General features: G+C 52.7%; 2 protein-coding genes across 7 annotated transcripts in view; one reads left to right on the top strand and one right to left on the bottom strand.

Annotated features, from left to right (window-relative positions):
- Window positions 1–2,617: 2,617 nt before the first annotated feature.
- LOC117639270 (FAD-dependent oxidoreductase domain-containing protein 1-like) lies at window positions 2,618–5,403 on the bottom strand. Its single transcript, XM_034374771.1, has 9 exons — window positions 4,809–5,403; window positions 4,262–4,703; window positions 3,962–4,188; window positions 3,770–3,883; window positions 3,524–3,686; window positions 3,245–3,378; window positions 3,051–3,137; window positions 2,816–2,973; window positions 2,618–2,732 (listed from the first exon to the last, which is right to left on the bottom strand). Coding segments are annotated over exons 1-8 (1,209 nt in total). The 5' UTR covers window positions 4,811–5,403; the 3' UTR covers window positions 2,618–2,732; window positions 2,816–2,933.
- Window positions 5,404–5,824: 421 nt separating this feature from the next.
- LOC117639790 (single-stranded DNA-binding protein 3) overlaps window positions 5,825–26,787 on the top strand; it is a 28,689-nt gene continuing 7,726 nt past the window's right edge. Inside the window, exons 1-16 of one of the 6 annotated variants that reach the window (XM_034375701.1) lie at window positions 5,825–6,078; window positions 7,563–7,635; window positions 12,065–12,126; window positions 17,079–17,163; window positions 17,259–17,300; window positions 17,381–17,464; window positions 19,255–19,356; window positions 21,635–21,715; window positions 21,804–21,852; window positions 22,843–22,872; window positions 23,703–23,947; window positions 24,038–24,076; window positions 24,160–24,220; window positions 25,100–25,165; window positions 26,011–26,081; window positions 26,162–26,347. In XM_034375701.1, coding sequence (XP_034231592.1) covers window positions 6,023–6,078; window positions 7,563–7,635; window positions 12,065–12,126; window positions 17,079–17,163; window positions 17,259–17,300; window positions 17,381–17,464; window positions 19,255–19,356; window positions 21,635–21,715; window positions 21,804–21,852; window positions 22,843–22,872; window positions 23,703–23,947; window positions 24,038–24,076; window positions 24,160–24,220; window positions 25,100–25,165; window positions 26,011–26,081; window positions 26,162–26,347 — 1,332 coding nt within the window. In that variant the 5' untranslated portion in view covers window positions 5,825–6,022. The remainder of the gene's footprint in view (window positions 6,079–7,562; window positions 7,636–12,064; window positions 12,127–17,078; window positions 17,164–17,258; window positions 17,301–17,380; window positions 17,465–19,254; window positions 19,357–21,634; window positions 21,716–21,803; window positions 21,853–22,842; window positions 22,873–23,702; window positions 23,948–24,037; window positions 24,077–24,159; window positions 24,221–25,099; window positions 25,166–26,010; window positions 26,082–26,161; window positions 26,348–26,787) is intronic. The other 5 variants (XM_034375702.1, XM_034375706.1, XM_034375705.1 and 2 more) reach the window with 5 other exon arrangements.

Genomic DNA, 26,787 nt, shown 5'->3' with positions numbered 1-26,787 from the left:
CTTCCGGCCCAAGGCGCCAAGGCACTGTCAAAGCGCCAAAGCGGCGCTATGACGTGAACCCAGCGACCCGCGAAGCAGCGCAGCAGCGCCCAGCAGCAACGCACCGCGAAGCACACCGTCGCTCTGTCTCTCTCGCACTCATGGGGCGTCCCGTAAAGGTGCGAGAGAGACAGAGCGACGACTCTCGGAATCGGCCTGCTGCTCGTTAAGGCCGCGGCCAGCGCCCCGCAGAATGGGCCTTGTCGAATCTCGGTGCTCGGACAGCCAGGCAGGATATTACACTATCTGGGTTACCGCATTTTAGGGCCCTCGAACGGAACGATCGATCGTTTATGGCCGTAATAAGACCGACCTAGTGTGCTGGCTCAATTTTTGTGGACCGCAAACTGGTTTTCCCTTGGTGGCGCCCCGCAGTTTTGAGAGCAAGGGGTTGTGAATTTTCTGCTATGGCACGGAGTTACCTACTAGCTTCCCCTCAAATTCAAATCACATTTTTACTCATTTTCCTGCCGAAACTTGCTCCCCGACTCGTTGCAGGACCTTGCGTACGCAGGACCTACCCGTCGCGTCGCGCCGCCCCACCCCGCCGCAGCCGCATCATAACAAAGGCTGCATTTTCACCTCCTTACTTCGCGCTGCGGTGAGACACGCCGGCGTTTCGAAAACGACTCTCGATTCGCTGGATGTGCGATGGCCAGACGAGCGAGCGAGCGAGCAGAGAGAGAGAGAGAGAGAGAGAGAGAGAGAGAGAGAGAGAGAGAGAGAGAGAGAGAGAGAGAGAGAGAGAGAGAGCGACACGTCGGGGCGTTGGTCGTGAGGGGGCACACGACGAGGAACGGGAATTGAAGCAGTACGCGAGCACGGCGACGACGACGTGGCGAAATGGAGCCCTCGATGGCGACGGCGGGGACGAGTCGGGACGAGCGGCAAGCAGGCTGCTTCCGAACAGCGTGCCGTCGCTCTGTCTCTCTCGCACCCGACGGTTCGCCCCGTGGGTGCGACAGAGAAAGAGCGACCCAGTTCTGCAGCAGCCCCCAGAGGCGCGTCGCCGCGTCGCCATGAGCAGTCATGAAGCTCATTAGACGTTGGCCAAATTAATTTGCGTCATGCCTGAGCCATGGCGACGCCGAGGCGGCGACGCGGCGACGCGGCGGCACGGCTGTGCGTGACGAACGGTGTCTCAACGCATGCGCTTCTTCAAACGGACAGAGTCGTGGGTTCGAAACCCCGCGTCTGCCTGAATGGGGGTCCCTTTTAGTTGTTGTTGTTTTTTCCAGTGGATTGCGGCCTGCGAGACGGGCGGCCAAAACGCGGGCCTTAAACAGGCAGAAAGACCTCGTCCCGCCAAATCGGGATGGGGATGTGTGCTGCTGCTGCGGGGAATGGCTGAGTCAACAGGATGCGCGCAAAGTTGCCCAGGAAGCAGCGCGTTTTTTTTTTCGGAGGAAATAGCGCTTCTGCCCCAAATCGGTCTGGCCTCGCCAAATGAACGCACGCTCCCCGTTTCGTCGCCATGACCGGCAGCATCACGAACGTGGGATGGAAAGTGAAATCTGCAGTCGGGCGCGCGGGGCCGAACCACGGCCGAAGGCTGCCTACCTGTGTCTGGAACTACAACCCTTCTCCCCCCAAAAAATTGTTCCCCTTTTTGCCAAGTAAAGGGTCCAAGATTCACCTTGTTTTCACTGCGAAAGAGGTGGCCGCCGCGTGCCGTTTTGGAGGTGGCGGTGGGCGGGGACCAAGGCGGGAACGCGACCGACGACGCGACGGGCCAACAGGGCGCGTGTCGCAACGGCGCCTCTCTTCGCCTGCTTCGCCAGACTCAGTGGTCGCTTTTCCTAAATGAGGCATTCCAAATGAAGCGCACTGTGCGCTTTGCTTTGGCTGCGTCGTGGCACCGAGTCTCGTTGCGTCGCACTGGATTACGGTGGCTCTGCTCTGTCTCTCTCGCACTCACGGTTCGTCCCGTCGGGCCGCGATGCGCCGCGATGAGGCAGAGTGGCATCACTCTGCTCGCCCTCCCTCCGGCAAAAGCGCTTAGGCCCGCTCGTGAACGCTTTTTCCTTTCTGGTGTTTCATTTTTCAAAAACCGTCGCGCTGTGTATTCACCACAGTACTCAAGTTGCGCCTTCCACGCGGAAACGATCGTTTGTGGTGTAGCCGTCAATGGCAACAGTGCCGGCCTGAAATCCAGTTCAAGTGGGTGGGCGGTGGAGCGCCCGCGAAATTTTAAACCACGCACCAATTTCACCATTGAGACTGTTTAATGAGGGAAAAAGTGATAAAGAACCAACATTTTTAATTCAGTAGATAATTTTATTATTTTTTTGGTTTACATTTTTTTTTACTTGGTTCCTAATCTTTTGGCACGTTGGAGTCGTGTCTTAAGAAAGAATCAAGCACTTCATTGATTTTAATATTATTAATAGTTCTTTCATGCCTGAAACAGCTGAGGTCCAATGCTTCAAACTCACGGTCCAATATCAGCTCTGCTATGCCCCTGGCAACAGCAGGAGCATACAAAAACTCTGCAAAAAGAAAAAAACGAGCAGCACATTATTCAGTTAGGATATAGAAATGGCATTCCATACTTAAACCTGCACACTTGCACACTCACCATCATTGCCAAAACCTCCTGCATGAAGAACATTATAGAATCCTAGAACTGGACCTACTAATAAATTATCATCCCATGTGCAGACATCAACCAGTCCAGAGTCAAATGAGGTCAGCTGAAAAACAATGAAATAAATAAAAATAAGTGTTTTGTATTAAATAGTGGGAATATTTGAGTTTCGTCTCTTGAATTTCATACTTTGGCATTTTTAAAACTTGGTACTCTCTGAATGAGACGGGGAAGAATGTTTTCAGAGAAGTAAGCATTAATTGAGTCCTTTGAGAAGTCTTTTGGCTTTTCCTTTGGTGGAGATTGATCATCCCATACAGTATAGCTGTTGACAATATCCCGCTTTTCTGCAAATTCAAATGAGCACACCCCTGAAAGCCAACTTTTATGAATAAGGTACTCATTAACATTACAGACACTTTACCTGAAACGGAATCCATTTGATTCCATAATCATAGGCATTTCAATGCCAGGCCCATTGGGACAAACAAAGTCAAAAGCAAACCTCTCCCTGAAACACATATTCACATTATTATAAACGAAATAAAGACTAGTTTCGTTATTCTTATTATATTGTTTAAAGAGATACAAAATAAATTAACATTCGAGTGAACTTACTCTGCCTCAATTGGAATATTCATATCAAGTTGTAAAATATTTATTTTGTGTAACAAATCTTGAACAGATACCCCAGCAGCAAAGATCAAATATCCAAAAGTATGTTGAGATAGTTCACCGGTTTTGGATTGTACCTGGTAGAGAAAATAATTATTTTAAAATCACAAGGATGTTTTCATGAAAAACCAATAAAAACAACAATAGACTTTTTCGCTGGAGAAGCTTCACTCCTGTTCTCCTATCTAGTGGAATAATAAAAATATTTGTTTGTTCACTAACCACTACACGTCTGGGAGAGTAATATCGGGCTTGCTGTTCATAGCCAGTGAGAAGGTCTGTTTGGTCTATAAAATGAAACCCAACAAGTTTTCCTTCAATAAAACTGACACCCTGCTGTTTGGCCTGAGCTCTCATAGCGGCTACAGCTTGAAACTTGTTGCATCTAAAAATAAAGCAGGTAATTAAATTTATTTTATTTTCTTAAAATATAGATCATTCTAGCACAGACTGGATGAAATAACTTACATTCCTTCTCTATTCATGCCCAGGCATCCTGCAGCCACACCATCCAAATTCAGCCAAGGGAACCTTCGTTTTAACAGTGATGGTGTGAGGAACTGATGTTTCCAGTCCAATTCTCTGAGGGAAGATTCAAAAAGACACAAATAAGACAAATACAGACCGCATCTGTGATGCACAATACTTTGCAACACCTACCTGTACATTTCAGCACGGCCCTCCAACTCTTCGACACCTTCCTCAGGAGCGAGGTAAAGAGAGCTATTGGGTTGGAAATCTATAGACATCTCAGGTAAGTCTGGATTATGATGCTTACACAATTTGCGATAATACTCTGAAGCATAAAGCGCCATTTCAACATTAGGCTTTAAACTGACTTGTTGGTACAAGTCATTACGCCCAACTTGAAGAGATGTTGATAAGTTCTGAAACAACATTTGATGAAAGACTGTAGCAGACTTAATCAAATCCACAAAGATAATTAACTTCAAAGCTTACCGGAGAGTCCATTTCAAGAATGGAAACTTGGAGTCCAGGGCCACAACGCTCCAGAAGATGGTGTGCAATTGAACTCCCAACAACACCACCACCAACTATCAGAATATCAGACTCCCTAGGGGTGGGCGGCGGTGGTTTCCCTTGCAATTTGGCCTTCGCAACTTTGTAGTCAAACATTAAGGCTTGGCCTGTTCGCTTAATAGGATCTTCCTCCATGTCATAAGGGAAATTTATCAACTTAGGCTTAACAGATATGTTGGGATATTGAAATTTCTTTTGTGGTGCGCAGCCACTTTCACCATCGCTGCCAGGCAGACTGACATCCTCATTGATTTTGTCATTGTCTTTATAAGTCGAAGAACTTTTTGAGAAACAGCGACGGACAGCTTTTTGAGCTCTTGCAGCGCTCTTGTGGCAAAGGTCCGGCAAAACCCGGAGCATCCTGCAAGGGTGAAAACGTAAACAAGTGGTTAACCTCAGCCTCAGTGCAGCAGCCGACAGACTTCATCTGGCAAATACAGCATTCTAAAAACACAACACCACTCACATTATGCGTTTGAGAGAGTTGAAAGTATATCCTCAACCCAAAGGAATCACGTTGGATTCAAAACATAAACAGCATTAGCAGCACATGAACAAAATGTTGGAGTTTTGACCGACTTCTGTGGGAACTTGGTTAGGTGTTCTGCTGTAGCTCGAACTCGAACACCGTCAAAGCGATATGTATCGTTTCTAGTTTTTTTTCTAGTAGCGTCGATGTATCGACAGGCAAGCCGTTCGAGACTGCTAGCCTGCTAGCAGAAGAAATGTCGCGCAACTCGTACATTCACGAAATGATATCCAATGATATCAAGAAAACAATGAATCAACCCCTGATACGCCTCTGATCTAGTTGTTCTGTATGGGTGTTGGTTCGGGGACATTTTCCACTCGACTTTTAATTGAGTCATTCACCATCAATGAAATGAGGTTAGGGAACTCCACTGAGGTGGAACACGGTAGCGAAATCGCATTCAATCACGACAGCGAATACTGTCGCCCCGGTCCAAGTACCTCAGTGAACGATTTCAATGAGCGAGGTGCCCCACGACGTGTGCCGCAAGGCTTCGAAAGCTATTCAACATGTTTATTGTCAATTACACGACTCCACGCTGGGTTACCGCGATTTCGGCCGATCCAGCGACTGCGTCGACTCCCTTCCCGTCGATACCCCGCGCTGCGAAGCGAAGAGTATCGCTGCCAAGTCGAATCTATTTAACGCGACGAAACCATCCTAATCGAATTCCTTCTTCTGCGTCAATTGGCACATCGCGTTATGAGAATCCTGGTCGATACTCCGCGCCTCGGGGAAGCCTTGCCGGGGAGACTCCGCGCGTTGGCTGGTCGGCGGGACTACCCCGCGCGCACAGAGACTCCACGCCGGGGAGTGTAGAGCTTGGAGAGAACAGCCACGCCGAGCGCACCCGACCAATGGTGTGCGCCCATTTCTTCTTGAGTTCCTCTCGCTCCGCCTCCCCTCCCCCTCCTCCTCCCCCTCCCCCTCCCCCGCGCCAACCCGGACGGCCGGACTGGAATGGGTAGTCGCCCTGCCGCGGCCGTGCTAGCTGCCCGCCCGTGAGCCGAGAGGTCCGTCAGATGAGCTGTAGTGCGCCGTACGAAAGATAGATTGCCGTTTGACAAGTAGCCTACGCTGCCATGGTCGCGAGTGCCGTCGGGTCGGCCTTGGTTGTCTGACAAGTGCGTGATAGACCGCGAGTGAAGATGTACGCCAAGGGGAAAGGGTCCACAGTGCCCTCGGACGCTCAGGCGCGAGAGAAGTAAGTATTTCTCGAGCTCAACACACACCATGGCGAGTGTTTTGTTTGGGTTCGGCAGTGAGCCCGCAGAAAGCCAAGACCCTTTCGTTCCGCGAGTTTGCAGTGTTGTGGAAGTGCCGGAAGTGCGACTCGCAGCGAACGGAAGAGAGAAGACCGACGAATGCTTCGAAACTCGCGGCAGAACCACTCGGCGCCGATGTGGGGTCCAGCGTTTACCGGCTTGGAGGGACGCCTGGGGCACGGACGAGACGACGTACTTGGATACCTAACCTCAAAGTGGCAAGGCTGGGCCAGGCTGGGCCAGGCGCCTCCCCGTCCCCCGTTCACAGTGATAAGTGACGGCGTCAGATACCACGGTAGTGACATCACAAAGGGATCCATGGAGAAGTCATTGTCAATGGAACACAGTCTGAATTAGCTATCAAGGTTATGTTGTCTAAATGAAACTTCCATTCAAGGAGTGCTGTGTGTCGTTACCATTTGTCTCTTTCCCTGTGTCGATATTTTTATGCCTCATTTATAACCTGACTTAAATTATACATTTATTGTGTGACTGTTGATTGCGAACTTGTCGAAATATTGTCATTTACATGTATGTCACTGTGGCTTGTTGCATGTTTCTATGTAAAGTTATGTCGGTTCTGAAAGTTTGTATTACGGCTTGCTTTGAGTGAGTTTCGGAGTCAAATTATGTGTCAACCAATTAGTTGATTTTTTCTCGCCCCCACATTTTAATTTATTAGTATACTGTGTAAAAAGAAGTAAATCTAAGCATTTTATAAAGAAATTATTTGACTAGATGTCTTTAAATTAATGGCTTTGTTCTTAATTTCTAATTTTTCATTCTTTGAAATTTCTTGATGACTCATTTTGAAAGTTTATAAGATTTCAATTTGTTTAAGAAAATGATCTCATTTTAAAACTAATGCGTGTGCAGTATTGTCTGGTGCTCCCCTTCTGGGGTCAGGGGTGATGCAGGTGTGAACTGCAGAATTTTCTTTCCCCCACCACTTGGTATGTCTGAGTACTTCTGGCTCTGTTTTGATGAATGAATGAATGGAACGACTGCGGCGACGAAGGGGCAAGGGCGCAGACCGTGAGTTGGTAAACAGAAATCAGCTGTTGTAGCTGACTGCGCGGCTGGCGATTCCGTGCGACTCGCAGCGCGCGCGCATGTGTGTGTGTGTGTGTCTGCATGTTGTCAGTGTCAGCCCGCCGGCCGGCTTCCCCGAGGCGCGCGGGGCGCCGGGGTGTTCTTACGTCACTGAGCAGCTGCCGCTGCCCTTATCAGATGTCATTCGGCTGTTCTACCTTTCCGCCATGCAGGGGACCGCGTTTGGTCTAGCGCCCCCCCCCCCTCCCGCCCCCTTTCCCCCGTGTTCTTTCCTAGGGCCTTTAGGACTCTAGTGTTCTTCAAGGATGTCGCAAATTTCTCATCAATGCCTTTGACGTATGTACTGACGCTGTGCTTTTCCTTGTTTCAGATTAGCTTTATACGTCTACGAGTACTTATTACACGTAGGGGCACAAAAGGCTGCACAGACCTTCTTATCAGAGGTGAGTGTCTTTCTCTACGTTTGCACGTTTTTACACTGAGGACTGATTCCGAGAGTCGTTGTCGTCGCTCTGTCTCTCTCGCACCTGTACGGGACGTGCCATGAGTGCGAGAGAGACGGTGCCGGCCGGCCGACCGGGTCCGGTCTTGCCGCCAGGGGCTGCCAGGGAGGGGCGCGCGCGGCGGGCGTGGCGGTTCGGCCCTCGATTGCAACAAGTACCGCGGCGTTTAATCTCTGCACGCCTTCCGAAGAGGCGGCTCGTCTCTCTCGCACCCCCACGGGGCCACACGGGGCGCCCCCTGAGAGCGACGGAGAGAGACAGCTAGCCCTGGCCGTCATGGGGCCCGCGGCGGGCTTTGTGCCGTCGGCGTGTCCGTGGCCGCGGAGAGCGCGGTGTGCCGCACGCTACGGGCCGAGCCGACACCAAACAGGGCCTTTGTCGCCGTCTCCCTCGCACCCTTTCGGGCCGCACCGCGAGTGCGACAGAGACACGACGCCGAAAGCGCGAAAGCGCTGTGCAGGCAGGACGGCAGGACCTGAGGAGGAAATTCATCGGCATCGGCGATACACGGTCCAGAGAGCGGCAGGACGGCTGAGTGGAGCAGAGCGGGGAGCGGGGCCAGGCCGGCCAGGCCGCGGTGGTGCCAAGTCGCGTCTCGGCCGGCACCCCCCTCCCCCCTCTCCCCTTCTCCGCCCCCGCAGCCGCCGAGCACCGGCTTCAGGCCATCCCAGGATCCCAGCACTGAGTGACAGAGGGGTGGCGCGGGGGCCGGGCGGGGGGCGGGGGCAGGGGCCGCGGGCGCCCGCTGACCCGGGCCGGGCGCAAGGCAAAGCACGGAGGCGTCGGCGGGCCTCGGCGGGCCGCAGGGAGGGAGGCTCGAATCAGGACATATTGACGTGGTGCAGGCTGAGCCAAAACCGAGCTGCGGCCGTGCACTCCGCGAGGTGGCCGTCGAACGTCGGCGTGGCCGTGCAGGCCGTCGCGGTGGTGACGCGTGGCCTGTCTTGCCTCCATCCCCTGCTTCGCCTGCTTCATGCCTGCTTCACGCCTGCTTCCTCGCTTCCTCTTTGGCGTGCATTCGCGCTGCCCGTCCGGCCGCCCGTCCGCCGCGCCTCCTTGCTGGCCGCGCACCGCGCCGCTCCGCCGGTGGAGGGGAGTCGACGCGGTGGTGCGGTGCTCCGCGGTGCTCCGCGACGCTCCGACCCCCCCACTCCCGCGCCTTCCTTGTGCACTCTTCTAAACAAGCCGGCAACCGGCGTTGTGGCACGGCGGCAGGCGCACGGCCTGCCTGGCCTGCCTGGCACTGGATGCCGCCTGCCGCCGCCACCGCCTCGGCTCGGCAGCTTCGGCAGGGCCGCGGCCCGCGGCGGCGTTGTCAAGTCGCGCCGCATTTTCTCGTCCTCTTCCCCCCCCTCCTCCCCCGCCTCCCACCGATTGCGTGGAGCAAGCGTGAAACCTATCCCATCGCAGGTTCGACGGTTGCCGGACGCCTTCGATGCCCCGGCAGTGCCCTGGCCTGGCAGTGCCCTGGCCGAGGGTCCTATCCGCGTCCTAGCGCCGTCTCGCTCTCTGAGGCCGCATGCTGTGCATGCTGGAGAGCGACTCTCTCTCGCACTCAAGGGGCATCCCCTTCAGGTGCGAGAGAGACAGCGCTAAGCGGATTCGGCCGTCTCTGTGTTCCACGCCAAGCCCTTGCGCCCTGCGCCGCACCCTGGAGTGCCGGGGTCGACGAGCAGACTGACTCTTTCCGAGTCTTTTGGTCGCTCTGTCTCTCTCGCACCCACACGAGACATCCCGTGAGTGAGAGAGAGACAGACGGTGTGCAGGACGGGGCCGTACTTGCTCCTCGCCGGTCCGCTTTGGTGTCACTTTCTTGACGTCCACGTCGTCCACGTCCGCCAGCTCGTTCGGCTCCTTGCTCGCCGGCCCGCCGCGGCCTGCCGGCCTCCAGAACCTGTTTGTCTTCCAGTGTTTATTTTTGTACTAGTTTCTCTTTGTCTGACCTCTGTGCGCCTCTCTCGTCTCTCTCTCTTCTTTTTCTGGCGCGCTCGCGCCCTTCGCGTGGCGTGGGGCCGTGCGGCCGTGAGGCTCGCCGTGGCCATGCCGTCGCCGTGTGGCGGGTGTCGATGGCCGGAGACTGGGAGTGCTTCGTCGCTCCGTCTCTCTCGCACCTACTGGGGAACGCCCCACGAGTGCGAGCGAGACAGTGACAAAGCTCTGTTTGGAAGTGACTGGGGGGCAGCGTGCGCGGTGGGTGAGTCACCCGAAACGGACCCCGAAAGGGGTGGAGGAGGCGGGAGTCGAACCCGAGCCCCGGCCGCGTGGACGTCGTGGACGTGAGCCTCTTCCTTCAAGTTTGGCGCGCCAGGCCCGCGACTTGGGCTGGCCGCGCTGGCCGCGCTCCGCGCTCGCGGTGTGGTGGTGCTGGTGGCGGGGCGCGGCGCGGCGCGGCGGGCTGGGGGTGGTGGTAGACTTGCCCACCACCCCGGCCCGCTCCTTCGGCCAGCCGGCGTGGCGTGGCGTGGTGCGGCGCGGCGGTGCAGAGCGGGGACGGTGGGGGTATTGATTTTTGCGGGCGTTAGTCGCGCTGAGCCTCGCTGGGCGGGGCGCGGCGGGGCGGGGCGGGCATGGCGTACGGCGTACGGGACGGACACAAGGCAAAGGCTTGGTACTCATGGAGGAACCCCCCAGCCCCCTCGCCCTCTGTCCTGGAGCCCCGCACCCCACCTCCCCGCCCGCCCCTCCACCTGTGCACGCCCCCCACGGCACCGCAGCCCCGTGTTGTCCCTCGCGACTGCAGCGCTGACATATCACGCGTGCGATGTGTGCGATGGCTTCATTGATTATCGCACTTCGGCCGCCCCGCGAGCGCCGTCCTTTTGGCCCTTTGGTTGGAACGCATGTCGCGCCGGCCGGCCGGCCTGTCAGCGTCGTCCGCCCCGCCCGCCAGCCAGCCAGCCAGCTCCCTACCCAGGGCACCCCACCCCCACCCCCGCCTCTGGCGCTTGGAGTGGCGCGCCTCCCCGCCCCGCCTCACCCCTCGCCCGGAGCGCTCGCTGCCTGGCTGCCTGGCCGCCCTAGCCTCGCCGCCGCGGCGTGGCGCTCCCCTGGCCGAGGCGCCGAGGCATTGTGGTCCCTTTGCGCGCTCCCCGCCGCCGCCGCCGCCGCCGTGCGGTTTGCCGGCCAACGCTGCGGTCTTGGTGGGCCTCTGGGCCCCTTGACGGCGGTCTTTCCGCCGCGTTTGGTGACCCTCGCGGAGCCCTTTGCCGATCCTTTCAACGTCCTCCGGCGAATCTTTCGAGGTCCCTTCCTCTGGCGGCTCTTCGCCGTACAAGCCCTTCCGTGCAACCTCCCGTGGTCCTTGGGTTAAACCTTTACCAGCCCTTCGGTTAAACCTTCATTGCAGAAACCTTGCGGCCCTTTGCTGAACCTTTGGCGGTTTTTCGGTCTGTGTGCGGCGTGCGCGTCGTGGTGGCCGTCGTTCTGTCTCTCTCGCCCTCATGGCGCTTGCCGTAAAGGTGCGAGAGAGACGGAGCGACGAAAACGACTCTCGGAATCGGTCTGCCGGAGTCCAGTCGTCGCCGTGGTGGTGGCGGCGCCGCTTGGCCCCGCTTGCCGCGGTCAAACATTGATGCGCGACATGCATGCACGTCGGCAAGCAGCCTTCGCCGTCGGCTGCCGTCGGCGCGGCCCGCGGCCCTCTTGCTCGTGCTTGCTCGGCGCGCGTGCGGATTGGCTGTCGATCTGACTGGATGAAAAATGGAAAGGCAGCCGCGCGCCGGGCGCGGTGCGGCGCGTCTAGATCGTTGCGGTGGCGGCGCCGCGGCGCGCTTAGCATGTGGCTTGTGCCGTGTGTGTGTGTGTGTGTGTGTGTGTGTGTGTGTTTGTGGGGGCGGCGCGAGGCGCGGCGGCCGTTTAGGAAAGCCAACTGCCTCCCATAAGAAATGGAAAGTTGCGATGAAAATTTGATGCGGAGGGTTGTGCTTTGTGCATGGGCTGCGTGACGGACGCGCGCCGCCCACCGCGCGCGTCACTCGTCGCCCGCCGCCGCCGTGACGCACTCGCCGTCGCCGACGACGACCACGACGACGTGTATCGTGTATTGTTGTTTTGAATTTTGCAATTTGTGCCTCGTGCACCCACGGCTCGGACGTTTTATGCCGCCACGTGTCTCCAAATGCCGGCTATCGTTTTTTCCCGGTGTATCGAGTCGGTCGATGCGGCCGTTTTCGAACGGGCCTCGAACGCGCCGCCGCACCTGTCCGATGGTGTGTACCGTGTTGCCACGTGCACGGCCTGCACGGCCTGCGTGGCACAGTGGGCCAGAAGGCCGGCGCGCCGCCCAGAACTCTAGACGCGTTTTGAGCTCCAGAGTCGCCCTTGTCTGTTGTCTCTGTCTAACGCTCGTGTCTCTCCTTGTGTGTTGCAGATAAGATGGGAGAAAAATATCACATTAGGGGAACCTCCTGGATTTCTACACTCATGGTGGTGGTGAGTATGTTGGCCGATCGGGCCGCTGCTTTGTCGGACACGGTGCTCTCTCTGTCTCTCTCGCACTCGTGGAGCGTTCCGCGGGGGTGCGAGAGAGACGGCGGCGATGCACTGTTGCCTACAGTGCAGCGCTTTCTCCGCAATCAGATGGCTATCTGGGCCCCGGGCCGCCCAGGCCGAGGCAGGCCCGCGGGGCGCGAGCCTCTTTTCCGCGCCGCTGCCGCGACCGGTGGTTGAACCCGCGCCCGCCGCGCGCTGCGTGACACCGCCAGCCGCGCACTTTTTGCTGCTTTCTTCCGCGGGGCACTACCCGGCAGTGCCAGAGCAAAAAGGGGTGGGGGGATTTCGCGCTCGGTGCACAGCCTGCAGGCTGGTGCGGCGCCGTCTCTCTCGCACTCGTGGCGTCCCGTGAGGGTGCGAGGGAGACGGCGACGAAAGCAGTGCGGACTCGCTGTGCGTTGGCCTCTCTGGTGGCAGTGGCCCGGCGGCGAGGCGTGCTGGAGGCTGTGTCTCTCTCGCACCCCTAGGGGACGCCCCGTGAGTGCGACAGGGACAGAGCGACGACGACGACTCTCGGAATGAGTCTGCCGGACCGCAGCACTTGCAGCACTTGCAACTCGGCGCCGTGGCCTTGGGGTTTTATGACAATCGCAAGGGCATTGGCTGTGCGGCTGCGCTGGCTTCGGAGTGCCACGCCGCACCTGCACGGCCTGCCTGCCTGCTTGCGCTGTGCCCAGTCGTGGTCGTGATTGGGGAGGGGGCCTCGGTGCTTCACTTGCTGCCCCGGTGTGTGCCTGCCGGACTCGATGCGAGGGGGGAGGGGGGGGGGGCTACTTGAGACCTTGCACGCCGGGGCCCAGGGCTTCGGCCAGGGTGCAGACTGCAGGTGGCCGTCGCACGGTGGGGCGGGTGGAGCCAAGTCGGCGACAGATTGGCCCGTGGTCACAGGCCTCGCATTGCAGAGCGCAGTGTGGTGGACACGGCCGGCCGGAGTGGAGTGCTCTGGAAACGCGGTGGACCGGTTGGCTTGCAGCGCGTTGGCGCGTTGTGGGTGCTGCTCGCTGGCCTAGGTGCTGGACCGCGTCGCGGCCAGGCCGGCCGGGCCGGCGGAGTGGAGTGAAATCGAAGGACAGACGGACACGCCGCTGTGCGCTGGTGCAGGCGGCGGGGGGCGGGGCGCGGCGCGGTGGCCGGGGCCTTACTCCGGACGGGACGCTCTCCAGGTGAAGACCCCCGCCGCGCCGTGTTGCCGCGGTGCCAACCCGCCGAGGTGTCCTCCGCCTCCGCCGAGCCTCCGCCCCGCCCCGCGGTGCCCCCGTCCTAGGCCGCGCTGGCCGCGCTCCACGCCACGGCGTCGCCACGGCGTCGCCACGCCCCTAACTGGCGGGTCGCTGCTCGGTTGGTTCGGCCCCGCCGGGCCCCGCGGCCAGGTACTCGGGTACATACTCTGTCGCCGCGTGGCTGCGTTCCGTTGCTCGCGCAGCTCGCGCGGGGTCGCCGTGGAGGTCAATGTCATGGGAGGAGACGGGTGTTTGTCCGTTTCCGGGACGGCGGTCCGCCAGCTCCCCTTGAGCGCGACGCGGCCGCCTGCAGACGATTCCGGAGTCGTCGCGCTGCTCCCGCACTGGAGGGGCGCCAGAGTGCGAGAGAGACGCAGCGACGAAAACGACTCTCGGAATCGGTGTGCTGGCCGTGACGAACGGTACCGCGGCCTCCTCCAAGTGTAACCCGCACTTATTGTACGTGTGCCGGAGTGGCCGCGTTGCCTGCCGGTCGCTAGCTGCGCCGCCGGACCGGGAGCGTCTCGGAGCGTCTCGGAGAGTCTGTGCCGATCCAGGCCGGGCCGAGCCGAGCGCGCGCCGCGCCGAGCCCAGCCGGGCCTGGCGCAGTGTGGCGCTGCGGGGCGGAGCCGAGCCGGGCCGCGCCGGGCCGGGCGCATTGCTGCAGGGCGTTGCTCTCGCGGCGCGGCGTCCGCGGCGCGCTCTGGCACGGCGGCACGGCGGCACGGCACTGGCAGGTACAGCGCCAGCAACAGCAAGCAGTCGCTCTGTCTCTCTCGCACTCCTTCGGCCCCACGGGGCGCCCCAAGAGCGAGTGCGACGAGCAGGCTGGCGTCGGCTTTGTCCCTTTGATCGGGTGGCCGCGACCGGGGAAGTCCCGTTCCCTTCGCACGCAGCGCGACGCAGCGCCGCGCGCGCTGGAACTGGGGCGTGCCGACACGGTGCCGACCTAGAACGGGGCGACGCGCTGCCCCGCGCTGCCCGCCTCGGAGGACGCCGACGTGCCGGTCGTCCCGTACCGCGGTACCGCGTCGTCGTAGCGGCTCCTTGGCGGGCCGTTCCACCCAGCCGGCACTGTTGGCTTGGCGGTGCACCCGAAGTACAGTACGAAGGAGCTCGTGCAGTACGTCGTGCCGTAGCACGCCCCGCGGTTGCTCGCGGTGCTCTCCTCCGCCGAACCCAGTGTTGCCACCCAAACCGGCCGAAAAACCCTCGCGATTCTTGAGTGTCGAAAGGGTTGCCAACCTCCAGCCTGGCCACCGGGCAATGGCTGCGGGCTTTGCTCTCGGATAAGTCGAGCGCAGGCTGAGGTTGGTGACCCTCTTGAGTCTAGGAAGTTTCGCCCGCTTGTGTGGCAACACTGGGCCGGTTTGGGGATGTCTGCGAATGTGGGTCGAGTGCGCTGCGCGCTGCACTTCGACGCGCGGGGCGGAAACACTTTGCCGCGCGGGCCGCGCGCTTGATGCGCGTCTACGTGTGTGTGTGTGTGTGTGTGTGTGTGTGTGTGTGTGTGTGTGTGTGTACACGACTTGCCGCGGCCGGCACTGCACTGCACGACGGCGTCGCGCTCGCGCTGGCTGGCGTGCTTCTTGACACGCGCGCCGCGCCGGGGACTGATTCCGAGAGTCGTCGCTCTGTCGCTCTCGCACCCACACGGGACGCCCCTCGAGTGCGAGAGAGACAGAGCGACGATTCTCGGAATCAGTCAGTCCTCGGGGACACGTCGTCGTCCTCGTGTCGTCGTGCGCTTGGTTCGTTCTGTCTGTCCTTCCTCCCTTTGCCGTGCCTTGCTTGTGCTCGCTTCGCGTAGCTTCGCGTTGCTTCGCGCGGTGGTCCCTTCACCGATCGACCTGCCCTCCCCCTCCCCCTCCCCCGTCTTCCCTTTTCCCTTTTGCCAGCTCCCTTCGCGTCGGCAGGTTGGTTGGTTGCCGGCCCCGGTGGCGTGGCCGTGGCGCGGCGCCGCGCCGCCAAGCCCTTCTGTGCCGCCTCCATCGAGAGCTGCCTGTCTGTCTCTTGCACCTCCCCCCAGTCATTTTCGCCTTGGCCCTTGTCTCTGGTTGGCCCGCTCGAACCCGTGACCTCTGACCTCGCGCCTTCCTTGACGTGGCGCCGGGTGTCGCCGGTGACGTCACAAGGCACCGCACTGTCGGCGGCGCGGCGGGCTTTCGCGATGCACTCGGTGTCGCCGTGCGGACGCGGTGCGGACGCACTTGACGTGCCCCTCCCGCCCCTCCCTCCCTGCCCCTGCCGGCCCGTCCGTCGGGGGGTCCGGCAATGGCTTGCTGCTGCCATGGCAACCGTGGCCGGATAGCGCCCCCTCCGGCCTCTCTCCCCCCCCCCTCCCCCTCCCCCCGGACGCACACTCTTTCTCGGCGCGGTGTAAGGTTGCGCACCTCTGCCGTCCCTGCGCTGTACACTGTGGGTCTTGTTCGAGTTTTTCCCTCGATTCCGGAGGAGACTTTGAGTGACGTTGTCGGGCGTGTGGAAGGGCTCGAAATGGCGAACGATCAAGTGTGGCCTAGCCAATGGTTGGTCAAGCCTGCGTTGCGCCCGCCAGCCGCCGTGGAGGTAGGCAACCGGCCCGCAGCCACGCGAGAGGGCCGCCTATCTGCACGGCGTCTGGCAGTGGCGTGGCGCCTGGTGAATGGAGGACGAATGGACGCATGTCTGTGGAGTGGTCGCGGACTCGCGGCTCTAATGTGAATGGAATGGGTGTCGTAGTGTCAGCGATCCCCAAGGACTGCCCTGACCTGGCCCAACTCGCCGGCCAGGCGACACGACGGCCAGGCCAGGCAAGGCCCCGCTGGACTCGGCTGGCTTGACCGGTCCACCGTGTAGGTCCACCGGTGCCGTCAGAATTGGCGCCGCTCGCCGCCCCTCTGCCTCGCATCGCATCTCGGCTCGACGGACGCGCCGCGCCCCCCAGCAGGAACACCCCCACGCCCCGGACGCCCCCGCGCCCCGGGCACGGAAGACGCTGGGGGGTTGGTGTGATCCTCCCCCTCCCCTTCCCGCGTCCACCGGCCGGCGGACTTCCCGCCCCTCTCGCCCCAGCCCTCCCGCCATGACGTCATCCACTGCGTCGTTCCCGCTTCCCGCTGCCGTTTTCTAACGGCGCGGGTTCGAATCCCCGTGGGCGCGCACCCTCTGCCGTTTTGCGGGTGGCGCGGCGGCCCCGCCGGCCGTGTGGTGGTGTGTCAACAGCCAGGGCCAGCAGGGCCACCTCGCGCTGTCTCTGTCACACTGCAGGGGCCGGCCATTGGGCCGCAGGGGTGCGAGAGAGACAGAGGCAGTGTCCGCGATCGGCCTGCAGGCTGGCGACTAGGCGACGCTAGCGAGGAGTGTCAATCGATGGGCTGCGTGCGGGCCGCGCCGCTTGGCCGGTTGGCCGCTGGGCGCTCTTCGCACGCAGCACGTTGTTGCGCGGCCAGCGCGTCGGCCCTGCGCCCTGCGCGAGGCTAGAGTCCCTGGCGGCAAGGATGAACTGGGACGAACGGATCGGCTGCGGCTCCTAGTGGCACGGCGGCTCCCCCGTTGTCGGTTCGGCTTCGCTGCGTGAACCAAGTAGATAGCCTGGCTGGCTGAGCTGTCAGGGAGGAAATTTCGGGGGGGCCCGTGAATTTGTCAGTGTCTCTTGAAGGTGGTGTGACAATGCCCTTCTCTTTGTTGCAGTGTCTTTTGGGATCTGTACTGCGCCGCACCCGAGAGGAGAGACACTTGTGAACATTCGAGTGAAGCCAAAGCATTTCACGATTATGTGAGTTTTTCGTACACTTTGCCCACTGGCTGTGATGTGGTTCCCTTTTATGACTGTGTTTTGACCTTGTCGTGTTTCCGTTATTTGTGTTGCAGGGTTTTGTTAATTCTGGCTATGGAGTTAATGGCATTGCACATGTAAGTATAATAATCCATTGAATTTGTTTTGGTGTTCTGGTTGATGCAGCAAACTGAGCTGGGTTTGATTGTCGTTTCAGAATGCGCCTGCACCAAGTCCGCTCGGTCAGATGCCTCCCAACGACGGCATGCCCGGAGGACCAATGCCGCCTGGCTTCTTTCCGGTGAGTTGAATAGCTAGAGAATCATTTTTCGTGTCACTGGATTTTGAAAATTTTCAGGTGTCAAGGAACGGAGAAGTCTCTTTATGCCATCCCCATTTACAGTATCGTTTTGCATTGTCTAATCCTGATTTCAAGACATCCATCCGTAGCAAGAAGGGCCTTTTATTTTCAGTATGGCTGTTTATTAAACCATAATTTTTCTCCATCTGTGTGCATTTGTCAGGTGCACGAGGCAGTGTTTGTGCGGCTCTACCATACTATCATATTTCATTCCAGTTGAATGGGCTGCTGTCACTGACTTTGAATGAACTGCGCATGTTGCATCATGTTGCCTTTCTGCCCCTCGTCCAATTTTATTTTTAATATAAATCGTGTTTGCATGTTTACTGGGATTGGAATATTTTGAAACAAGTCATTATGTATGGGTCGATTGGACAACATTTGATTCACATTATAGCTGCAAGTAAAAAATCCATTGACCTTGGACTTTAGTGCAATAATTTAATTTTCCTTCCAAATGAAAATAATGATAACTTTTCTTTTAAAATCCTGCAAACAACCCAGTTTTTATGGGACATGAACTTTTTTCTTTTTATCTTCTTTTGCCAGCCAGTATTACCCTATACTTGGTGTATCTGTGTGTGTGCGTGTATGGAATACAGCCTCCAAAGCTTGTTTCTTGTCCATGTGCTTACGGATTTCTGCACTGTTTGTTGTGTTTATGTCAGTTAGTTGTAAATGCCTGTCTGCAACCCTCTCCACAGCATTTACCTTTAAAATTTAAGTGCATTTCTTAAACAATTTTCATTAAACTGAGCTGTTGTAGATTTTGTGAGAAGTCTTATTTCATTATCTTTTGAAATATTTTTCATCATATCCTATTCATATTCTCTGTTGTGGCTTCCCTACTTCAGTTTCACTCTAGTGGCTCACTGTTAGCTATTTCAATAAGATGAAGAGTATGCCCATTTATCAAGTGCACCCCTGGACTCAAAGCCTGTGCCCCTCTTCATCTCAAAAGTAACGTCAAACTTGTTCTAGGTGCCATATCTTGTTTTATTTTTTGCAGCTCATTAATATATGGACTATGCTGTATTTAAGCTGTTGCTTCATGTTTTGCATCCTCTGTCTCATTTCAAATATTTTCTGGATCAAGACCCTGTGATGCTTGATTATAGCATTAGGAAAACAAACCAATCACTTCTTGTGATGTAGGCAGGACTCCTTTTTCGTTTTGTGTCAGCCCTCAGGTCATTCCCTGGCTGAAAAGTAGTAGATTTGTTTTATTCTGTTCTCCTATGATAGCCCTCTATATAGACGGTGAAAATTTGGTGAAGGAGGTGCCAGATCTAGATGCTTAGTGTGTGTTAGCCCCCCTGACGAACTCCCTACATGATGTGTTTCTTGCATGCCATATGTTTCATCAGTCTCTCCAAACGATTTCCACTTCCTGCATGATTTGTTTCTACCAGTTCTAACCTCATGTTTATTTGAAATATCTCACTTCTTTACTTTCTAATTAACAAGCCTCAATTAACCATTCCGGAAAGTGACATTGAATCTGCATCTCTTTTTGATCAAAATTTAACCAAATTACTTCAAGAAATTATCTCAGCTAATGTTTTCCATATACTTTTGGAAATTTAAGCTTAGCTCCTAAATCAGTCACTCACTTTCTGTTCCTCATCTTTATTTCTGGAATGTTGGTTGAGTTTGTTCTGCCTCAGCATCAGTTTATGTGGCGTTGCGTTTTTGGGTGGCTAGCAATGGTCGAGTGTGGTGTTTTACAGAACTCGGCTATGAGGCCGTCTCCCCCCACACATCCGTCATCTCAGCCCTCACCTCAACACCCCCAGCCCCCTCCACCCCACAGCCAGATGATGTCAAGTCAGGTGAGTTCCGCCACTTCCACTCGCCAAGCATGAGCTCTAGTAACATCAGTTTGAGTTCGTTCTTCAGTATTTACTGCAACTTCATTGATGAGACTCTTTTTGCTCTTCGGCTGTGGACCGAATGAATCATGTGAGGAACCCGCAATGAACCCTTGAAGCAAGCACTTTATCCTGTGTGCCAAGCAAACATCTCTTCTGTCTCTTGTTTATGGTCCTGGAGTGAAGTTGTAGTAGAAATGTATACTTGGAATAGTTTATGAGCTCATTCTTGTCAGTCCAAACTCATACTATTAATGGTGCTTTTGTGATTAACATGCTTGCTTTCTGCTTTTCATCTTGCATGTTGTGTGCTTTTGTCTGTGTCTATGTTTACCAAAGTTGTGCTCTTGCATGTTTTGTCCTTTGCTTTCTGTTTGGCCCTTCAAGTTTCCCAGTTCTTATAATCTGTGTGACCTGAAGTGCTATACTGAAATGAACTTGATCTCAGTCATACTTGTGAGAGAATAAAAATGCTCACCTACCGTCACAATATGATGCCCCACTTATTTTGCGGAGTGGTGGAAGAGAAGAGCAGTTTTGATCCCTCACAAAAATATTTTCAGGTTGCAATATTGTTTGCCATGAAGTGACATTGATAATACCCAATGTGGATACTGTGTGATGAGATTTGACTTGTATTACTGGGATGTTCCTTTGTGTTAATATGTAGCATTGTGCTTTCTGTACTACATACGAATTTGCAGCATAGAATACTTCGTGTGCAGTGGAGTCTATGTAGTCCATGTTGAAGTTCTTTGGTTGATACTTTCAGAAGTCTGTTGGACTCCAATGCATGCTAACAACAACTGCACAAGCAAGATTATGTAGACTTATCACAGGCTTCACTCAAAAATGCACCCTGAAAAGGAATGAGCAATTACTAAGCTGTCATTGCCTTTGTAAACAAGAGCCTGAAGAAGCTCAGATTCAGTCAGATATTATCAAACTGAAGCCTTTGGTGTGCTGTAGAAAAGTGTATCATTTGCCATTTATTCATGTAGATACAGTCTTGAAATATTGTATACCTATTATGTTTTATTACCTTAGGCAATGAAGCAACACACTTTTGACAACGTGGGGCTTTCAGACTTCTAGACTACTCCATTAATGAGGTCTCAAATAGTCTTTATTTTGAAAGTTTAGATATGAATGTTTATCTTCCATGCATTATGTTGTTTCTAGGCTAATAATGTGGACATGGTTTTAAGGTGTTTAATTACTATTTTATTTAGGGAGATTTATGCAGCTACACAGTGACTTTGGCAATCAGAATCATCCATCAGACCGCTAGTCTCATGAATCAACATTAATGTTTCCTTTATAGATTAGGAAAGGAACTCGACACCTCATGTTCTCTGCCTGGCTGAAGCCTTTACCTTAGTTGTTAGTGGGTTGTACACTTCACTCTTAGCCACAGTGGTGATTCAGGTTCTTTTGAGAGTGGGCTCGGTGGCATTTATTTGTTATACATGCAATGCTAATTGTATATTGATCTTAGAAAGAAAATATTTTAGGCACATCTTAGGACAAATTTATTTTTTCTTGGTCCACTGAGATCTGAAGTTAGTTGTACAGACAAAAGTGTAGGGCTTCCATATGTTCAAACATTTTACCTTCACCCTAAATCAAAAAGGAAAGGTGATTCTGCTCAAATTCTTCCTTCTCTTGACTTTGTTTACCTGCACTAGTACATCATGTCCTTTTCCAGGACGGGCAAGGTGTCTACACTGGTGGCGGGATGCAATTATTCAATGGTTTTACTGATAATTGTTCCCTCATGTCCTTAAATTGAAGTGAAAGAACTGCAAAATGCTGTTCATGTTTGGAGAACCTCTACTTCTTTTCACTTTCCTTTTATCAAAATTATGTCATTAACAAGGCTACAACTAAATTGCATGACTATGCACTCAGTCAGTACAGTGTTTCCTATCTTTTCTTTAAAATGTTCATATCAGTTTTGTCAGAACTAAAACCTTATCACTATTCACAAATTTTTAAAATTTTCTTTTGTTTAATAGTGAGCTGATGATTGTGCCAACCAGTAGAAAAAGAAAGTTAATGGACTGTCAAATATCTTATCGTCATTGAAAATACTTAAAAATAATTTAACTGACTGAATGGGGTTGTCATTGTTAGTTAGTAGGGTCACTTAACTTCATCAGTATAATCTGTAAGTATTATTAAAAGAACTGGCCTAACCTGACTAATGTGCCATTGCCCCTCTTATTATTTGTTTCAGCAGTTCATGGGACCGAGGTATCCAGGTCCCAGAGGCCCAGGGGGAGTTCGGATGCCAAATATGGGTAGCGAATTCAATGGGGTAAGGGACGAAGTTTGATTCTTGAAGAAACTTGAAGTTCTTTTATCGATTTATGTAATGTTTTAATCCTTTGCATCTGCTATTGCAGCCTCCGGGTCAACCAATGATGCCGAACAGTATGGACCCAACACGGCAAGGTAAGTTTTTCCCTTTGCATCTTATGTGCATGAAAAGCCGAAGGGTGAATGGGATTTCTTGATATTTGCTGGCACAATCCAGGTTGTAAACTTTGCACTGAGAGGAACATAAAATTAACTAAAAAGTTTTTTCCTGGATGTGCTAGCAGTTTCAAGGTACTGCATGGTATTTTACGGTGGGACTTATTTTCAAAAATTAATACCATCATATAAAGTCATCCTTTTACTTTGGGGTGCACCACATCTTCAGCCGCCATTGGTCATTTCTTGGTCATTAAATCTACAACCAGACTTCAATTGTTCACTCATCTTCGTATTCCATCATGTCGTATATTTGGAAAGGCGGATATTTAATTTGCTATTAAAAATAATGCTATATCTTGAACAGCTTGCCCTAGTTGTTTAATTACATGTATTATTTTCAGTCATGTTTTCTTCAATTCTAGTCCCTTTGATACTGATTTGTGACCTAATAGACCCCTTTTCAGGTGTTGCACCAATTTTGTTGTAATATCATGACCCACCTCACTTCCCATTGCACCAAAAGGCAATTTTGGTGTATTTTTAAACAACTACAGGACACCCTTAAACTTTTGTAAAGTAGGATAATAAAAGGACCCTCTATCAGCTGTTGGCAAGCATTTGTCTTTGGACAAGTGCAAGTAGCCACAAATTTGTCATTCATGTATGTAAGGGGCATGATGGAGTTTACAACCAGAGTTTCCTACCACCGTTCTATTTGAATGGTATGAAATGTCTCCTCTGAATTTATGACAATTGAATTCAACCCTCTTTCTTTCTCCTCTTTCACAAATTATTGACACCTCTCATCTTTCCTCACATATTTTACCATGAGTTTAGCATCAAGAATACGTCCATGGGAAAACATGAATGCATGATTTGTGGCTGTTCTGCCCCTTTCTCTACCTTTCGTCACACTGTTACGTGGAGTGAATTGTCATTGACATAGCTCTGTTTCTGTCTTCTCAGGTGAGGGCGGAGAGTATGTAGGTTGGCAAGGTAGGCAGTCAACTTATTTCTCATGCCCATGCTCGCTCTTTATCTGCCTTATTTGCTGTCTATTCCCCCACATTGCATCAGTCTGCCTGCCTGCCGACATGCCTGCCGTCTCCTGTCATACCATCACATTTTCCTCTCATTTGTCATTCTTTATCATAATTCATTCTTGAACCTAAGCACTTATCTTCATTGATCAAATGTGGTGCACTTAAATCAGCCGAATGTTTTCTCTTGTATTTTTGGGTTTGCCAAATTTTTATTGGAGCTCAAGAAACTTTCCGCTCCCAAGGTTTTTATTGCCTGCTTGTTTTGTAACAGTCTAGGCTAACATGCAACCAATTCTGTTGGAATGTTTCTCACAAAGTTCATGTGCATGAAGTTTATTTCAAAAGTTGTGGCTTATTTTAATAAACTTAATAAACCTAGCCTGTGGTTAAATCTTTGAAACATTACTGAATGTTTTTCTACCGAGTATTGTATGTCTATTGTAAAGTAGATGAAAGAATGAAGCTCATTCTGCCTGAGTATTCATTCTTTTATTTCATTCAGAAGATAATCTAGATTTCTCTCTCAATTTATCAGTCTTGTTCTTTGTGGTTCAATATTCTATCTAGTTTTATTTTTTATTACCCAATGTTTATTATTATAAATTTTGTATGTGCACCCTCTCTGTCTCTGGCTTTCTTGAGGCATTGCACAAATCTTGATGCTATGATCCTAGTTCCTGTTGCTTTATTCACAAAATTGCTGGATATCTGACGATATGTTGTTGTTTTTTTCCTGTGGTTGCCCTTGTGCGCACCTCTAATCTGACACTTTGCTGATTGCAGGACCCCCAGGAATGAATCCCATGAATCCTCGAATGAACCCTCCCCGTGGCCCCGCCATGGGCCCCATGGGCCCTGGCTCGTACGGCCCCGGGATGCGGGGGCCTCCCCCTAACAGTAGCCTAGGTCCCGGCGGGCCGGGCGGCCCAGGCGGTCCAGGGGGTCCCGGCGGACCGGGTATGCCCCCAGGAATGGCAATGGGAGGCGGACCGGGGGGAAGACCGCAGTGGCAACCAAACACGTCGACGGTAGGCTGTCCCATCCCGTCAGTGGCTATTTTTATCGTGTCATCGTGCAGCGCGTTATTTTAACTTATTTGGTGCCTTATTTGATTCTAGCCTATGAACTACTCATCATCATCTCCTGGGAACTATGGGGTAAGTTTTAAATTCAGCGTTTAGCAAAAAAATTTGGTTTTTGGCAAACAATAGCTAATTTGTCTTGACTTTCTCTGTTTCAGGGCCCACCTGGATCATCCGGACCCCCAGGCCCAGGAACACCTATTATGCCTAGCCCGCAGGGTGAGTACATAGGATTTAATGGAGACCTTCATAACAAACTCAAGCCGCAATTAACTTTTACCTCTGGAATTTCACAAACTTTCATCGTGCTTTGTTAGGTTGTATGTGATTTCTTAGGAGTTGACTCATGCCAGGTGCATGGAGTTGATTTGATTAGTTTGCGCTGTGAAGTCAATTTTACCATTGATCTCTTAGCTTCTATGCCAGTGTAAATATTTTTCTTGGCATTAAATTCAGGTCAGATCCTGAAAAATTACTATTGTGTCCTATTTGAAAACAAAGAGTTTCTGTTTGCTTGATGCTTCTGGTGATGAGTTGATCAAAACTGCCAACAGCTTTAAATGCTTTGTGAACTTGCAGTTTTGATCCATACTTAAGAACTTGTTGCTTTGTAGTTTACTCACGAATGCATGCTGACTGCTTGTTGCTTTACATGTATTTGTGACTAATTCACATTGTTGAAGCACACATTTGGCATATTCGTAAAAGTATAAAAAAATCAAGTATACTGGAAATGAATCAGTCTGACCCTTTGATAAATTTATTTTCATGGAGTAAATAGGCCTGTTTAGTGGTTTGTCACAATAAGGGCTCTCCAAGATAATATTAGGCATGTTTTTTTTTTTTTTTTAAATTAGTATTGCAGCAATGAATAATGTGTTGCCAATTTATCAAGTTTAGTTTTCATCATTTAATTGACTCTTTGTTTTGCTGTTTTAACATAATTGATACATTTAACTGTGTCACATTGCTGATTTTGGGTCCCTCTCTTGCTTGGCGATACCCTTTTGAATTGCAGAGTTGATAAATTGGCAGCACTTCACTGGCACTGTTCTTGCCAGTGAAAATGCGCACCACTGACTGTTGGTTTCTTTCTAGGTTCTGTGGGTCCTTACTCCCCCGCTAGTCATCGAATGCCCACTCCAAGTCCTGTTGCAAGACAAGGTGATTGTTCTCTTTTACACCAGCACAATTAAATTGATTTTCTAGCCAAATCTGTAGATCAGTAAGAAACATTGTGCTGATTCAAACGAAAAAAGAAGGTGGGGAAATAGCAGCTAGTTTAGAAGTACATATCTTATTTTCAACCTCATTTTAAATTTGATTTGATATTGGTATTTTCCTTTAGTCTTATATGGGTGCCATTTACCTCATTCTATGGGAAATTTTATGAGCACTGGTACAATGCATAAACAAATCTTACCAGTGTTTGCTTAGTGAGAACTTTTCATAAAAATGAATTTTCCATGCTGTATATACAGAACTATAACCATGTAGGACTGCTTCTTTTTGAATGCTGTTCTCCTTGTCTCTCTCTAGTATTTGACTTGCGAACACCGATTGCATGCTGACAAATACTACCGTACCCCTTATTTATGTTGCTACTGTTCATGTTAATGGTGCTTTTTATGGTGGAGGTATGGTCTTGAATACTAAAGTCAAGTAACTTGTACATAAAATCTATCTCCTGCAAGCATAAGAGAATGGCGCCCTTCTCTGATGTTACTCAATTTTTGGAAGATGCCTCTTTTCTTTAGCATTTATGTAATAATTATATTACTTGTGAGCAGCTGCTATTTCTTCTCTTGTCCAACTATGTCCAACTATTTGATGCTTCATTGATCACTTTGCTTGATGTGGCTGTGGCATGGGTCAAAAGTCACCTGTGCCCCTCTTTTTCTAAATTATTGTTGTTACTTTTGTTTTCCCTTTTTCTAACTCACTACGCAAACTTACACGATCTTGAACAAGGAACAAACAAAACACTGAAACACAATTTTCTGTTCCAGACTCTTCAAATTCAGGGGGTGAGAATATGTACACTATGATGAAACCTGTACCTGGTGGAAACATGCCTGGAGTAAGTATTCCTTTAAATCGACCATTGATAAGCAACTGTTGTGTCCTGTCGTGTAACACCTTGCCGCTTGTTTGTCTCAGGACTTCCCTATGGGAGGTGGCCCAGAGGGAGGGCCCATGGGCCCCATGGGGCCTGTCATGAACGGGGACGGGCTCGACGGGATGAAGAACTCTCCAGCCAACGGCGGCCCCGGGACCCCGAGGGAAGACAGCGGCAGTGGGATGGGTGACTACAATCTTGGGGGCTTCGGAGGCCCGGGCGAAAATGTGAGTATGGGAGGCGGCGGATACTTCGCGGACACGTAGATTAGCAGTCTGTCAGTCCCTGCACCAGCGACACTAGCTCCTCTCTTGGCTTGTCGTGGTGCGTTGCTGGCTGGAAGATGTATGGGTTTGAATCCTGATGCTCAATTGTCTCGTGAGGAAAGTTAGTGTTTTAATATTGTCTAGGACAGTATATTTGTTGCTCTCTAGTAGTCTTCAAATCCTCATTCAACACCTTGTGTTGAGAACGAACTGGAAAATGTGTTTGTGGCTCAAGCTCCATTTGACTCAGTTGGCCCAGGAATTGGCTTGTTTTCCTTTTTCTGGAACTGTATTTATCAGAGCTGTTGGTTTGTTAGATTTGTGAAAATATTGTGAATAGCTTGTTATAAAATCAACTTAGAAAGCGGCTTCTATGCTAATTACGTTTTTATAGAGCCCAG

This window comes from Thrips palmi, unplaced genomic scaffold (assembly GCF_012932325.1).
Source record: "Thrips palmi isolate BJ-2018 unplaced genomic scaffold, TpBJ-2018v1 HiC_scaffold_11, whole genome shotgun sequence".
NCBI lineage: Eukaryota > Metazoa > Arthropoda > Insecta > Thysanoptera > Thripidae > Thrips > Thrips palmi.
This window is presented reverse-complemented; position numbering and strand designations above follow the sequence as displayed.